The sequence below is a fragment of the Pseudopipra pipra genome, chromosome 6 (genome assembly GCF_036250125.1).
Source record: "Pseudopipra pipra isolate bDixPip1 chromosome 6, bDixPip1.hap1, whole genome shotgun sequence".
NCBI lineage: Eukaryota > Metazoa > Chordata > Aves > Passeriformes > Pipridae > Pseudopipra > Pseudopipra pipra.
Window position 1 is genome coordinate 28884236 of NC_087554.1, and position 13607 is coordinate 28897842.

Genomic DNA, 13607 nt, shown 5'->3' on the forward strand with positions numbered 1-13607 from the left:
TATGGAAATCACTGAAGAGGAATTTATAGGTAAGGCATCCAAAGGAAATATCACATGGTGAGGCTAGGCAGGTGAAAACCTTAATGGGTGAATTTTGCACAAGTAATGAATAGATTGATGGGTTCTGCTTCTCATACCACACACCATCTTTTCCATGAGAAAGAGGCAATACAATTTTAATTGCCTACATTGAGTTTCGGAGACAACTGTGCAAGACAAACACCTTTCAATATCATTTTTACCTTGGGTCACCATATTTTCCCCAAATCTCATGTTGAGGCTGTGCACATGGATGCCATACCCTGTGCCCCCAGTGAAGAAGACAAAAGTGCTCATTCCCTTCTTTAAGAAAAAAAAAAGGAAACAGTATTTTCATTTGCACACTAGCAGCAAGCAGCAGGTGAGAATCAAGAGGTGCTAAGAGATGCAAGCGTGTCCTTTCCAACAGATACCTTCTTCTTCGCCAGCAGTAAGTCCTGGTAAGCACTGGAACGGAGGAAGCGTGCATAGCTGTCACTCTTCATCAGCTTGTAAATGTGCTCCTGTGGGACGGGAGGAAATGAGAGACAGAGAATTGTTATCAAACCTCATTTAGACATCACAGAGATTTAAAACACAGCAAATTAGAAGGAAGAGAGACTGATCAAAGTTCTAAGTAAGGCTGCTATTATTGATTATCTGTGCAGTGGTAGTGTATGGGAGGTCCATCCTGGGGCAGGATCCTGCTGTGCCTAGGGCTGTATAAACACCAAACAAAGAGATGGCCCTCACCCCAAAAGCTGGCACACATTATTTGATAATCAGTGTTATTCTGCAAAGACTGCAACTCTCTTAAGTCTCCAGATTATAAGCAGGTGCCTAGCCTGTCTGAAGCTACTGGGATGCCTCTAGAAGGAAGAAATAAACACCAGAAACTGTCCCATAGATTAGGTTTCATTTTACCACTCCTAGATACCTGGACTATCACCCAGCATTCCCCTCCTGTTTACAGAAAGGAACTGATACTTGAGACACATTTCATCTCCACTTAAGACATGTATTTAAGCAAGCAAACCTGCTAATATCCTGAAAAAGCCAATACCTCTGGTGACTATGCAGGAGGTTACATGACTAGCTCAGATGTGGATTGGCTACATTTTACCTTGGGTGAGTTTCTCTTTTGGGTTCTTTCTTCTCCTAGCAAGTCTAACTCCTGTTACCAGTTTGCTCTAAGAGAACCTAGTATGTGTATATTCAAACTTACAAAGTAGTGTTTCATTGCAGCAGAACTTAATACATACCCTTTTCTAATTTCCTTCCTTAGTTTTACTTTCCTGCTGAGAATCCCTTGACACAGTCAGCTCTTCTCCTAGTTATCCCTAGTTTTGTAATAGATATTATCCCAAACACAAAGAAAATAAAATCAAAATACTTTGACCAAATAATGACTGAGAACACACAAAAGGAACTCAAGAGAAAAACAGGCATCCTGGGGATTTCTCTTAGACTTTGCCCAAGGAAGCACTTTTACAGAGTTAATGAGCAGTTTTATCTATACTGATTTATACAACATGAAATATTCTCTCCTATCCTAAAGCCATTGTACATGAAACTTTAGAAGAACCAAACCAGACGGAAGTCGCACAGCTTATTTCAGTGTGTTAACAAGCCAAGCAGAATTCCCTTATCTTCACCAACATGGGTAATTAGCAATGACCTGTCTATACACAGAAGAACTGCTTAATTCAGCTTTCTTACACTATTCGGTGTAGTCCTAAGAGGGGCATAACTGCCACTGGTTTTCCTACGACACAGCATAAATGTATCCTTTGAGCTACAACCTGGTGTGGAACAATTTTTACTGGTTAATTTCCATACTTGCTTTTAGTCTTGACAGATCCTCATTTGTGCAGCACTAGCTAACTGAAGGACAGCGCAAGATTTTGCAATAGAAACACTCATATAAAGCCATTTAGCAAATGTCACCCTTCTTGCTTCAGAAAAAAACACATGGGAGGGCACAGTTTCACACTCCTCACATACAGCATTGCCATAAGATTTCACATCCAGCTGTGGGACATTTGTTCTATTTATGCAGGATACCATGAGCCAAGTATGCCCTAAGACAAGAGAAGGGAAAATAATACACATTGTGGATATGGTTGTCAAAAGGTTTATATTTCTCTGGTGTGAATAAGGATTCTCAACATCAGTTCTCTCCTAAATACTACAACTAGCAGAAACTCAGGACTCAGTTGATTTAAACCCAACCAGTTTACCTGTACTGTTATTTCTTAAGGTTTCCAAGGAGACTCCATGTCCTCCTAATGAGTTCTTTATAATTACTGGTGAAAAGCCCCTGCCTAACTATGTGAATTTTCCAGGACCACAAGGAGACTGATGAGTAAGTGGGGTACCCCATCAACAGTAAAGGGCCTGAGGGGTCTCCAGAGCCTTCTTCCTCTTAGTGGTCCTCATTGCAGCAGCCAGCACATGGAGGGTGCTGGTGGGAGGGGGTGCTGAGGTGGGCAGGAAGGTGCTGTGGGGTTGAGGTGCTGTGGGGCTGGTGGGTGACAGGGGTATTTTTGCTAGACATGATTAATTTTTTTACTGTCTTTGGACTTGAAATGGTTTCTTTCCCCATGGTCAGACTGGGTCTGCTCCGAAACACAGTGACAACATATTTAGAAAATAACATACAGCTTTCATTGCCACACAGACAGAGGCAAAGGAGAACACACCAGGCTGGCCATACAACCTGCCTGCATGCCAGTGACAACTATCATTCTTGCTCATGTCAAGACAACTTCATGTATTTGACCTTAAAACAGTATAAACTCAGTATCTGGTGGTGAGAATGGGAAAAAATTGATTCAATCCCGAGATGAAATAAACCACAAGGTGACTTCGTAACTGAAGCCCTTCCCTGAAATAGGACTATTGCACCACCACAGCCCCACTGCCACTGCAGCTGGCTAATTGGTTTGAAGCATTTTCTCTGTTTTTCACATCTTGGAACCACTGAGCAGCAATACTGGTACCTTTCAGCTGTTCACCAAAGATAAAATCAAACAGGCTTTGAATACTAATGAGGGAAGAAGGTTGGGCATAGGAAAATGAGGGATATGCATAGCTTCAGAAGCAAACTTTAGTGCTTAATTGTAAGAATTCAAAGGGCTTGCTTTGAAGAAGCTCTGGACTGGAGGCATGAATGATACACGACACTGCATTTCTGAAGCACCTATTGGAAGTCTGAGCCAGTTGCTCAGGTCAGCAAAGACTGCCTTCCAATTTGCAACAGTACAGGACAGCTTACACTGCTGCAGCCAAAATTCCCACTGAGACTGCACCATAAAGGTTCCTGCTAAAATTGTGGCTGCAGTGTGTGTTGAGCCCACTTACACAACAAATCTAGCTGCAGGATGGGAAATGCCAGTGGCTGTGACATTTGTTTTAATATTTAGCCTACCCTGTTCTTTGCCACCAAGCTATTTACTGCTATACTTTCTAGAATCTGCAACTTTCTAGGGAGAACCTACAGCTAGGGTTTAGCAGCTCCTCATTTCATAAACACATTGAAAGCTACTGGAGGTCTAGCAACTGGCCGTATTCAGTGGAAGTCCAAGCAATGAGCTTATCAACAAAGGTGCAGGTTTGGATATAGTTGCTCTGTGCAACTTGTACAAATTGGCTTGTCCTCCTCTACTATGGACTTTTAGCTCACTTTGGATCATTGCAACCCACTGGTCTCTCACTTTTTATTTTACTGAGGAGCTGCTTTTGTTCCACCTTTTCATCACATGATGGAAAGGAAGGACACTCTCATTAAAGACTGAGATTTCCCAGTGCAGCCAGCAACTCTAGCGATGCACTTAATACACATGCATGATCTTCCTGACATACCTGACACGGCTGGCAAGAAATCTGAGCCTTTCCAGCCTTATGTTGAAATAACTTTCCATTTTGTAACATTTTTTACATGGTAATGAGCTCACTATTGCTGGTTCCCTGAATACACAAAGTAAATGCACTACTTGTATAATTTTTAAAAGTGCAGCTGCAGCTCTGGACATTACTTGCACTGCAAGCAGTCTGGCCAGAATTACCACTGCATCACTTCTTTACAAGTGCCAGGGGAAACTCCTGTGCCCCATCTGCACAAGAGCAGGAGAAACACTTCATCTAGGCAGTGTAGCCTCTCCCAGCCATTGCTGGATACCATTTCCCAAATAGGGCTCGGACTTGAAGGTCTCTGCTCTAGCCTTAAGACAGCAATCCTTTAGGGAGTCATGTTGCAAAACCAAGAATTTAAGACAATCATCTAACAGAATTGCCCAAGTGATCTATTAAACCATCAAGCTACCAAGGGTAGCTTATAAAGTCAGATAAAAAGCAGAAAAAATAAGTCTGTCAAGATTTAGCCAGGAGTTGACAGGCATCACGTGTCCCACTGGTCTCCCCTGCAGCCTTGCCAGCTATTTCTGAGCAGCAAGCTGCCATCTCAGGCCACTGCAGTGGCAGCTGCACGTGGAGACAGGGACTGACTTGACATGTGAGAGCAAGCCCTGGTGAGCTGGCTTTCTGAGCTGACTGGTCACTCGGTCCCTCACCCAACGTGCTGTTGATGAGTGCTGGCTGGACTGATGTTCCCCTGCGACAATAGATGTATGTTTGGAAATGTCAATCTAACATGGAGGGTGACATAAGAACTTGCTTTTGTAAGTACAGTGTATTTCATCTCCAGGAAGCAAACACTTCCCTTACAAGACTCCTTCAAGCAGTGCAGGTTTGTTGTCAAACACCCCCATGACTGTTGTTTCCCAGTTCTTGAACCAAGTCAACAGAGGCAATGGGATCTACTTGCATCTCTTCTTAAGAAAAAGGCAGATCCCTTTTGTGTTTTATGCACCCTAATCACATCTCCTGCATAGTGGGAAGAAATATGCAGTAGTGCTGAGGGCTGTCCAGCTCCGTCAAGCATATTCTCTATACCTAGTCTTCTATCATGAGAGTTATACTTCAGACAGCATAACCATTTCACATGCCATCACCATTGCATGATATAAAGAAGAACAAACAGTACATTTTAAAGGGGAAAATGTTGTCCCTTCTAGAAAACAAAGGAACCAACCAGGTAAATCACAAAAAAATTAGTTTCTACACTTATGAGAAACCAAGAGGAAATCCCACCCCTGACAGCTGACAGCTTTAAGTGCAGGGAAATAAACTCTCATGAGGTTCCGCATCTCCTGACTATTTTCCTTCCACAAGCTTTGCCTTTGGAAAGAGATGAAGGACAAGCTTTGTAAATTTTTCCTGATGAGAGGGGAAAGGAGGAGGAAAAAATAAAGAAAGTTTGCAATCCAGACGGGAATGTGGGAGGTGGTTGAGATAGCAGAAACTGTCTCAAGGCTGCACCTGCTTCAAATCAATATGCTGCTATGTGATCTCAGGTCTCTCTTCCCCCTCGCAGTCAAAGCACAATAACCTTGGGGAGGGCACTGCTGCCAGATAAGCAAGACCTTGGGAACACTCAAGAAAAATGTGGGAAAAAACCTGATAATAAAAAAACCCCAAACATCTGACTTGCCCAAAGTGCCTGGTAGATCCCAGGAATCATGTTCTCTCTTAAGAATGTTTCTTTTTAGCAGAAAATCTTGGTTCTTCCCTCTGAGTCATGTATATGAGACAAGAAGAGAATTGTTGGTTAAACACCCATTCCTAATCCCACCTGTATCTTACCCACCATGACATTTTGTGACAGGCTTGGGACATTTGGAAGTTGTGAAAGCCAAGCACAATTTTCTCTTGAACTCTGAATAGCAGCTAGATTCCAGAAAGCCCTTAAATTTGAACTTGCTGATATAAATTTTTCCCTGTTTGTGCTTAAAGACAGCTGCAAGCTTTAGATGATGAGGGGGAATAAGAGGAAATGGCAATTTCTTTGCTCACTTCAAGCACAGGTTTCCCATTTAGCACATTTATGAAACAGTTCATCTGGAGTGCCATCATACAGCATGTACAGGACAAGCAAAGGATCAGGGTTAGCCAGCACGGGTACAGAAAAAGCCGGTCCTGCCTCACCAAGCTGATTTGCTTTTATGACCAGGTGACCTTCCTAGTGGATGAGGGAAAAGCTATGGATGTAGTCTACCTGGACTTCAGTAAAGCCTTCAATACTGTCTCCCACAGCATTCTCCTAGAGAAGCTGGCAGCCCATGCCTTGGAAAGGTGCTTTCTTTCTGGGCTAAACACTGGCTAGATGGCTGGGCCCAGAGTGGTGGTGAATGGATTTACATCCAATTGGTGGCCAGTCACGAGTGGAGTCAGCCAGGGCTCAGTACTGGGGCCAGCCCTGTTAAATGTCTTTATTGATGATCTAGATGAGGGGATTGAGTGCACCCTCAGTTCGTTCACAGATGACACCAGATTGGGTGGGAGTATGAAGGCTCTGCACAGGGATCTGGACAGGCTGGATAGACAGGTCAAGGCCAATTGTATGAGGCGCAGTGCCAAGTCCTGCACTTCAGTCACAACAGCCCCATGCAGTGCTACAGGCTTGGGGAAGAGTGGCTGGAAAAAGACCTGTGGGTGCTGGTCAACAGCCAGCTGAACACAAGCCAGCAGTGCGTGCAGGTGGCCAAGAAGGCCAATGGCATCATGGCCTGTATCAGAAATAGTGTGGCCAGCAGGACCAGGGAAGTGATTGTCCCTTTGTACTTGGCACTGGTGAGGCTGTACCTTGAGTACTGTGTCAGTTTTGAGCCCCTCACTACAACATTGAGGTGCTGGAGTGCGTCCAGAGAAGGGCAATGAAACCAGGGAAGGGTAGAGAGAGTAAGTCATATGAGAAGCGGCTGAGTGAGCTGGGGTTGTTTAACCTGAAGAAATGGAGGTTCAGGGAAGACCCTATCACTCTCTACAACTACCTGAAAGGAGGTTGTAGCAAGATGTGGATTGGCCTCTTCTCCCAGGCAACCAATGACAGGACAAGAGGAAACAGCCTCAAGCTGCACCAAGGGATGTTCAGAATGGACATCAGGAAGAATTTTTTCACTGAAAGGGTGGTTAAGCATTGGAATGGGCTACTCAGGGAGATGGTGGAGTCAGTATCCCAGGAAGTGTTCAAGAAATGAATGGACATGGGACTTAGTGCTATGATTTAGTTGTCATGGTGGTTATCGGTCAAAGGTTAGACTGAATGACCTTGAAGGTATTTTCCAACTTTAATGATTCTATGGTTCTAGTCTATGATTTTTAGCTCATTCTGGAGGGTTTACACTAAGGTTAGATAGCTGTTGAGATTCACTTGAGCTCCAAGGGTTCACTTTGCCGTTTGCAAACTGGTCATAAACCATCTTACTGTAGCTATCCCACTAACATCTTTTGGATTGTTTTGGAGTACCAGTTGTCATCAACAACTGGTATTAACTAGTAAGAGCTGATTTGGAGACTCCTTCGTATTGCAAGCATGCAGGCACCAGGAGCTGCCCCTCTGGCCAACTGCAAGGGAGATTTGCAGCATGTCAGACAAATCCATTAGAAGAAAAGCCCACAAGCAATGTAAAGCAGTAGATTAAACAACTAAATAAATAACAGCATACTGCAATGAATGTTAATGTTTGTTCTACCTGTATGCTGAGCACTGGGAAGGAATTTACTGCAGATTCACACATGAGAGACTGGTGCCTGAGTGAGGGCCTTGTGTTCTTTGCTGGAAAGGGTGGCAACAGATGCCACCTGAGAACCTGCCTGGGGTTGACTTTTGGAAGAGCTGTCTCTATAGCACAAAGAGGACGTGAGTAAGGAGAAAACAGGAAGATGCTTTTCTGAGCACACGGTGTGCGACTGCTGCACTTTCCAATTAGATTTGGCAGCAGCCTAGTGCCTGTCTGTCAGCACCTCCACTCTGCACAGACATCTGTGGTAGACGAGCTGAGGTTAACCCATGCCAGCACACGTGCACACTGCAGTCAGCAACACCTACAATACAAGAATTGTTGGAGACATGTCCTGTTCACCGTGTTCCTAGCTCATCCTCAGGAATTCTGTCTGACCACCAGGACCCCCAACCACACCACAACCAGGATCTTCCAAAAAGCCAGAGAAAGGAAAGGAGACTCTCTAGCAGTTACTTGTGCCGCAACTGAATGTAACACTTTTTAGGAGCAATTATGATAAACTGCATTTAGCCTAACTGATGGTACTAAAATGTACTTTAGAGAAAGCAGGAAAACTTGCTGCACCAGCTCTGGAAGCCAAAGTAGTTGATAGTAGGCACAGTTGAGATGAGGTAAGCAGTGAATAAGTGCAGAAGAGACCTTCATATTTGTCCTGACTGAACTTGATGGGAAAACACCAGGGGTGGGGGGAGGAGGCAGGGAAACACATTTGTTTTATTCCAATTCCCCTTAATGTCTCCAAATCCCCACTAAGAATGCTTTTGGATCTGCTTATTCTGGTTCCTGCATTTAGGATTTCACTCTTCTCAAAAATACCGCACTGCCTGTTTTGAGCTGCCTGCCTGCATTAACCAGGACGACCTCCTGTCCTGGAGCCTCTCTGGTACCCGGCAGTGCTGCCATCTAGCAGGACCAGAGGTGACTGGGCACTCTGACTGCTGCGACAGTGCAAGGCTTTCCTTAATTTACAGTTTGGAAAAGAAATGCTTCAGGTTGGTAAAAGGCACATAAGGGTCTTGGCCTAAGCACGAATTGCTCTGGAAAATCTGAGCAATATCTTTTTTTCCACTCTCAAGTATTTAAGGGACATGATAATTTACATCCACAGTTTTAGCTGGTGCCTTTTCTTTATACTCAACCAAGTTGCTTCTGCTACTAAAGAAAAAAAAAAGATGAATAATTATATTCTAATATAGACTAACCTCCCTGCTAAACTAAAAAGCATAAAACCTCTTTTCAGGCCACAAATGAAATTACACTGGGCTGAAGGCACAGGAACATAGTAAAAAGAACCTGAGCAAGTGGGATAACTGTAAGCAATGAGAGTTCATTTTGAGTAATACACAGAAATCCTTTGTTTAGCCCTGTAGATACATAGTTGGAAACACAGTGTAAATCTTTCATGGAAAAGCGCATTGATAAAATAACACATAAATTTAGCTATGGCTCCTCTGTAAATTGATGAGACAACTGGTTTGCTTCACATCTTCAAACACACAAATGGGAGGGCAGAGCTGCTGGGGCTCCATGGCAGACGCAGTGCAGAGGACTAGAAGCAAAGGGTTGTTGAGCGCCATGCAGTTAAGGGGTCAGCCTGGTACTGCAGGAGGATTTAGTCCTAAATATAGCAAGGGCTATCCTGGGAGACAAGAGTGGGCTGCCGGGAGTCTAACACCATATGAGCAGCTTTAGGTTTTGAGAACAATGATCGTGGCTAAGAGGCTGATTCTCTCAATATGGGCCAAATCCTGGCTACTGGCAAAAAGCCCAAGTGAAAAGGTTTTGGCTGGGGGGAGGGGGCAACCTCCTGTAGCATTTGGGAGACCGGCATTTCTTTTCCAAACAATACAATATGTAGGAGTTGCAGCAACAAAGATGGAGTTTTTCACTCCTATGCATGCTGTGGTACAGCTATGAGATGTAACTACTTAACCTTTTGGTCAACACCCTGACACTTGCAGGCTGTCTGCAGCTTCCTCTTTGTTTTCTCTGTAGAAAATCCTGCCAAAAAGATTAACTGTGCCATGGAGAGGAACATGCAGAGTCCCTCATGCAGCAGAAGGAAATTCTATTGCAGTTGGGCAGTCTATGCCCCATAGGAGATGGTGACAGAGCAGGATACAACCCTACAGAAACAAGCAGGATACAGCTTCTGAGTAAAGGTGGCTATGCTGAGATAGGGAACACCAGCCCTGCTTGGATGCCTACCTAGAGAACATGAGTTGGATATATAAACAGTTTTCCATGCCTCATCAACATCTGGGCTGTAAGATATCTGCTGCTGTATCATCTTGGTTTGCCTTTAAATGGTTGAGCTTAAGCTCTTGGAGTCTAAATGTGTATTGAAATCTTATAACTGCCAATGAACTCCATCCTGACAGCCCACATTCATACCTGCTGTGGGCTGAGAAAGGAAGATCTGAAATGCATTGCTGATAAATCTTCCCAGGGATTTTTGTTTTAATTTTTAATTAGAAGTGTGAACACTTAAAAGAGCTAACAACCCCTTAATAAAATTAAAGACTACAGTGTTCCTGCAGCACATGGGTTTGGCAGGAAGGGACCATACCCCCGTCCTCCATTAGAATTGGACTCCTGGAGTCCTGGCTTCTTGATTAGAAAAGGATGCACTTGCAAGCACTTTCACTTCCTATCTGGGAAAAACAGAATAGCATCAGCAGCTTCCTGACCTGAAGAGGAAATGTTGCTCTAGATCTGACATGCAATTGTTTCTTGCTTTCAAGAAGCACAATGCACACTACTGGCACAAAAGTCCCAGAATCTGAGTGCTGAATTCAATTTTTTAAGCAAGCTAGAGACTCTCCCATGTAATCCATTTAAAGTTTTTTTTTGGAGGCACACTGAGGCACTGTTAATGCTCATGCATGTAGTTCTAGATAGCTTGGCACGATCAGCACCCTGAATAACAGGCAGACTATTGTCCTGTGGGAATATGCTGACTGTTCTTGTCACCCCATTTCCATGATCTTTCATTTGGAGAGATCTGCTGCCTCCCGTCACTGTGTGTGCAAGGAGAGAGCTCACCCGTGACTTTTTCCTGGATGTTAGCTGTTTTTCATATAACATGACTACTAAACCACAAATTAAAATGGAAGGCAAAAGATAAAAGAAGTACGTTCTGATGTACGGTGCACAGGTACACTTCAAAAAAAACCAAAAAAACCCCCAAAACAAAACAGGAGAGTAACAACACAGTGTCTGCTCCTATGTAAATCTCTGCTTCAAGTCTTTTGTTTCCTGCTTTGTGCAGAATCAGACACACCACATAAACCTCCACCATCACCTTCCTGGTTTTGCTCCAGACACCTAACTGTTCTTCTGGCTTTATTTGTGGGGCTCTGGCTCTTGATTTTAGATTCTGTTTGGTTGTAGGTTGTTTTGTGAAATCCACAAAGGAAGGAGCTTGCATTTTTGCTTCTAAGTGTAACAAATACACAACTGTGAGACTGCATGTTTTCTAGAGTCACCATAAACCAAAGACAACTGGAGTGCAGTGTAAGAATAGATTTTCTCCTCCAGTCCCACAGAATCAGAGCAAAGGAGGAGAAGAGAATAAAGGTCAAGTCCTTGTGCACTCCCTAACCTCCACAGGAAGGTCCAGGATGTCAGAAGCTTCCAGGAACCCTGGGCACACCATCCATGTATAAATACTGATGCAGTGCAGCAGTGCTTTCAATTCCCTGTAGCGCAGGTGCCAGCAGCACTGAGCAGCGCTGGCTCAGGTGGACTTGAGCCCCCTTTCCAGGAAGAGCACCTGGGTCTGCCCCATACCCCCTTGCTGGCTGCCTGCACTGCCCACCGGAGCTGCTTTTCTGTTATCCTGATTCTCCATGCTTAGTCACCATCCTTTACAGGCGCGCATGTAACTGGGGTGACTGGGTGAAACTTTAAGAAAATAGGAATAATGTTTCGTCAAGTTCTTACATCAAAGATGATACAGACACACAATGAACGATTATTTCCACATTTTCCTTCCATGCTGTTATTTTGCTCAAGACTTACAAAGAGTTCTGTATGCCTACTGAATAGGCACCAGACACACACTACTCTACATGCTTGCTTTCACATCCTGTGCACACTTGAAAAGACAAAGTCAGGAGAAGAAAAGTCACCCCTCATCTTCCCTTCTTGGTAGAAAATGACATTCCACTTCCAAGAGATCTTTGCTTAAAACTGGAGTTTGGTTTTGAATTCAACAGGATCCTGTCAAGTTCTGTCAACACTCCCAGCTTCCTGACCAAACCAGAATGCGAGATGATGACTGCTCACTGATGAATCCTGCAAGGACTCGTATCTCTCTCACAGTCCAGAAAAAACTGAACCAACACCAGGGACAGCTGAGAGCATGAACTGGGCCCAAATCTCAAATTACGTTTAAGGAAGAAATTTTTTACAATGAAGGTAGTGAAACACTGGAACAAGTTGTCCAGAGAGGTGGTGGATGCCCCATCCCTGGAAACATTCAAGGTCAGGTTGGACTCTGAGCAACTTGATGTAGTTGAAGATGTCTCTGCTCATTGCAGGGAGTTGGACTAGATGAATTTTAAAGGTGCATTCCAACCCAAATTATTCCATGATTAATATCTGGGACAGGTACATTTCTGGTTTAAGCTGTCTGCAGTTTGGCATTATAGTCTAAATTTGTTCTGGAATTAGCCAAGGATCTGCAAAGTACAGTTAAAATCCCTAACTGAGCCTTGATTAGAACTGAATTTCTCTGCATCATCTTAGTTGATTAGTTCATGTAAAGGAATGTCAATCTAAAACTATTTTATTTATTAAAGAATAAAAATAAACAAAGAAAACAGGAAAGCAGTCCAAAGACAACTTACCTTACTCGAGAGTACCTGGGTCTGAAGCCTACCAATAAACGCAGACTAAATGTCCCAAAAAACATTACTATGAGGAGACATAATGCATTCTTGTGATACTAGCTCTCAACACCAAGGGACTGAGGAAAGGATTAAAGACTTTCTGAAGGCAGAAAGACATTTCAGGGGAGGCATGGAGATGCTTGACAGGGGTACAGGGAGAATGGCTAAAAAACTAATAACGTGTTGTACAGATAAGCCATAATTGTCACACTCACAGCTCTATGTTTCCATGTTAAAGATTAATTATTTTGGCTGTCAGCAGCTTCATTAGCCAAAAGAGGCCATTCAGATGGACCCAAACCTATTTACTTTCCAGAGCTGGCAGTGCCTGCTTCATATTGCGGGTCCCCACATTGGTTGTTCACTGATGCTGATAACTCCTGTGGGAGCTTACATCTTGCTAAGTACTTCAGTGTTTAATTGAACTGACCTTTCCTGACGGTGCCCCTTGTATTAAAAGCTGCTTTACTCCCCAGTGAAAATGGTTTGATAATCATAATATTTTACTCAGAGGGCAGTTGTTTAAGAGCAGAAAATAATCAGCTAAATTGGTAGGCTCCCCTCTGGAGGGGCCCAGCACTAAAATGACAAAAGGTGCTGCAGATCAAGAGAGTTGGCAGAGCTGATGATCAGGACAGAGCTAGGAGCTGTGCTGTGCTGCTTGAGGATCGGGGACGCCAACAAACTGGAGAGCTGGGGGGAGGTGAGTGCAGGTTGAGTCAGTACAGCATGCTCTGCTCAGAGCCCAGGCGTGTTGGCATGGCTTGAGCGGGGCACGGGATGGGCAATGCCACATGTGGGAGACACAGCAAGAGGGACAGTTCTGTGCAAGCACAGACCTGGTGCAGGACTGCAGAGTGCAGCAGCAGTGAGGGACTCACAGCAGGGCAAGTATCTTAAGCTGAGATGGGGAAATGGCAAAATAAACACTTCTGTGGTACAAGAATCCATCTTAAAGGTCTGTTTGAGATAATAAATGCATATCAAATTCAGGTTTGGATTAGGAGCCCTTTGAGGACTGAGATTTGGAGATGACATTTTCTTAAACAGA

General features: G+C 43.9%; 1 protein-coding gene across 8 annotated transcripts in view; it reads right to left on the reverse strand.

Annotated features, from left to right (window-relative positions):
• The window catches only part of RGS6 (regulator of G protein signaling 6), a 266585-nt gene that overhangs the window by 28746 nt on the left and 224232 nt on the right, over positions 1–13607 (reverse strand). For all 8 annotated transcript variants that reach the window (XM_064658242.1, XM_064658239.1, XM_064658243.1 and 5 more), the window contains one exon: positions 453–542. In XM_064658242.1, the coding sequence (XP_064514312.1) occupies positions 453–542 (90 nt within the window). The remainder of the gene's footprint in view (positions 1–452; positions 543–13607) is intronic.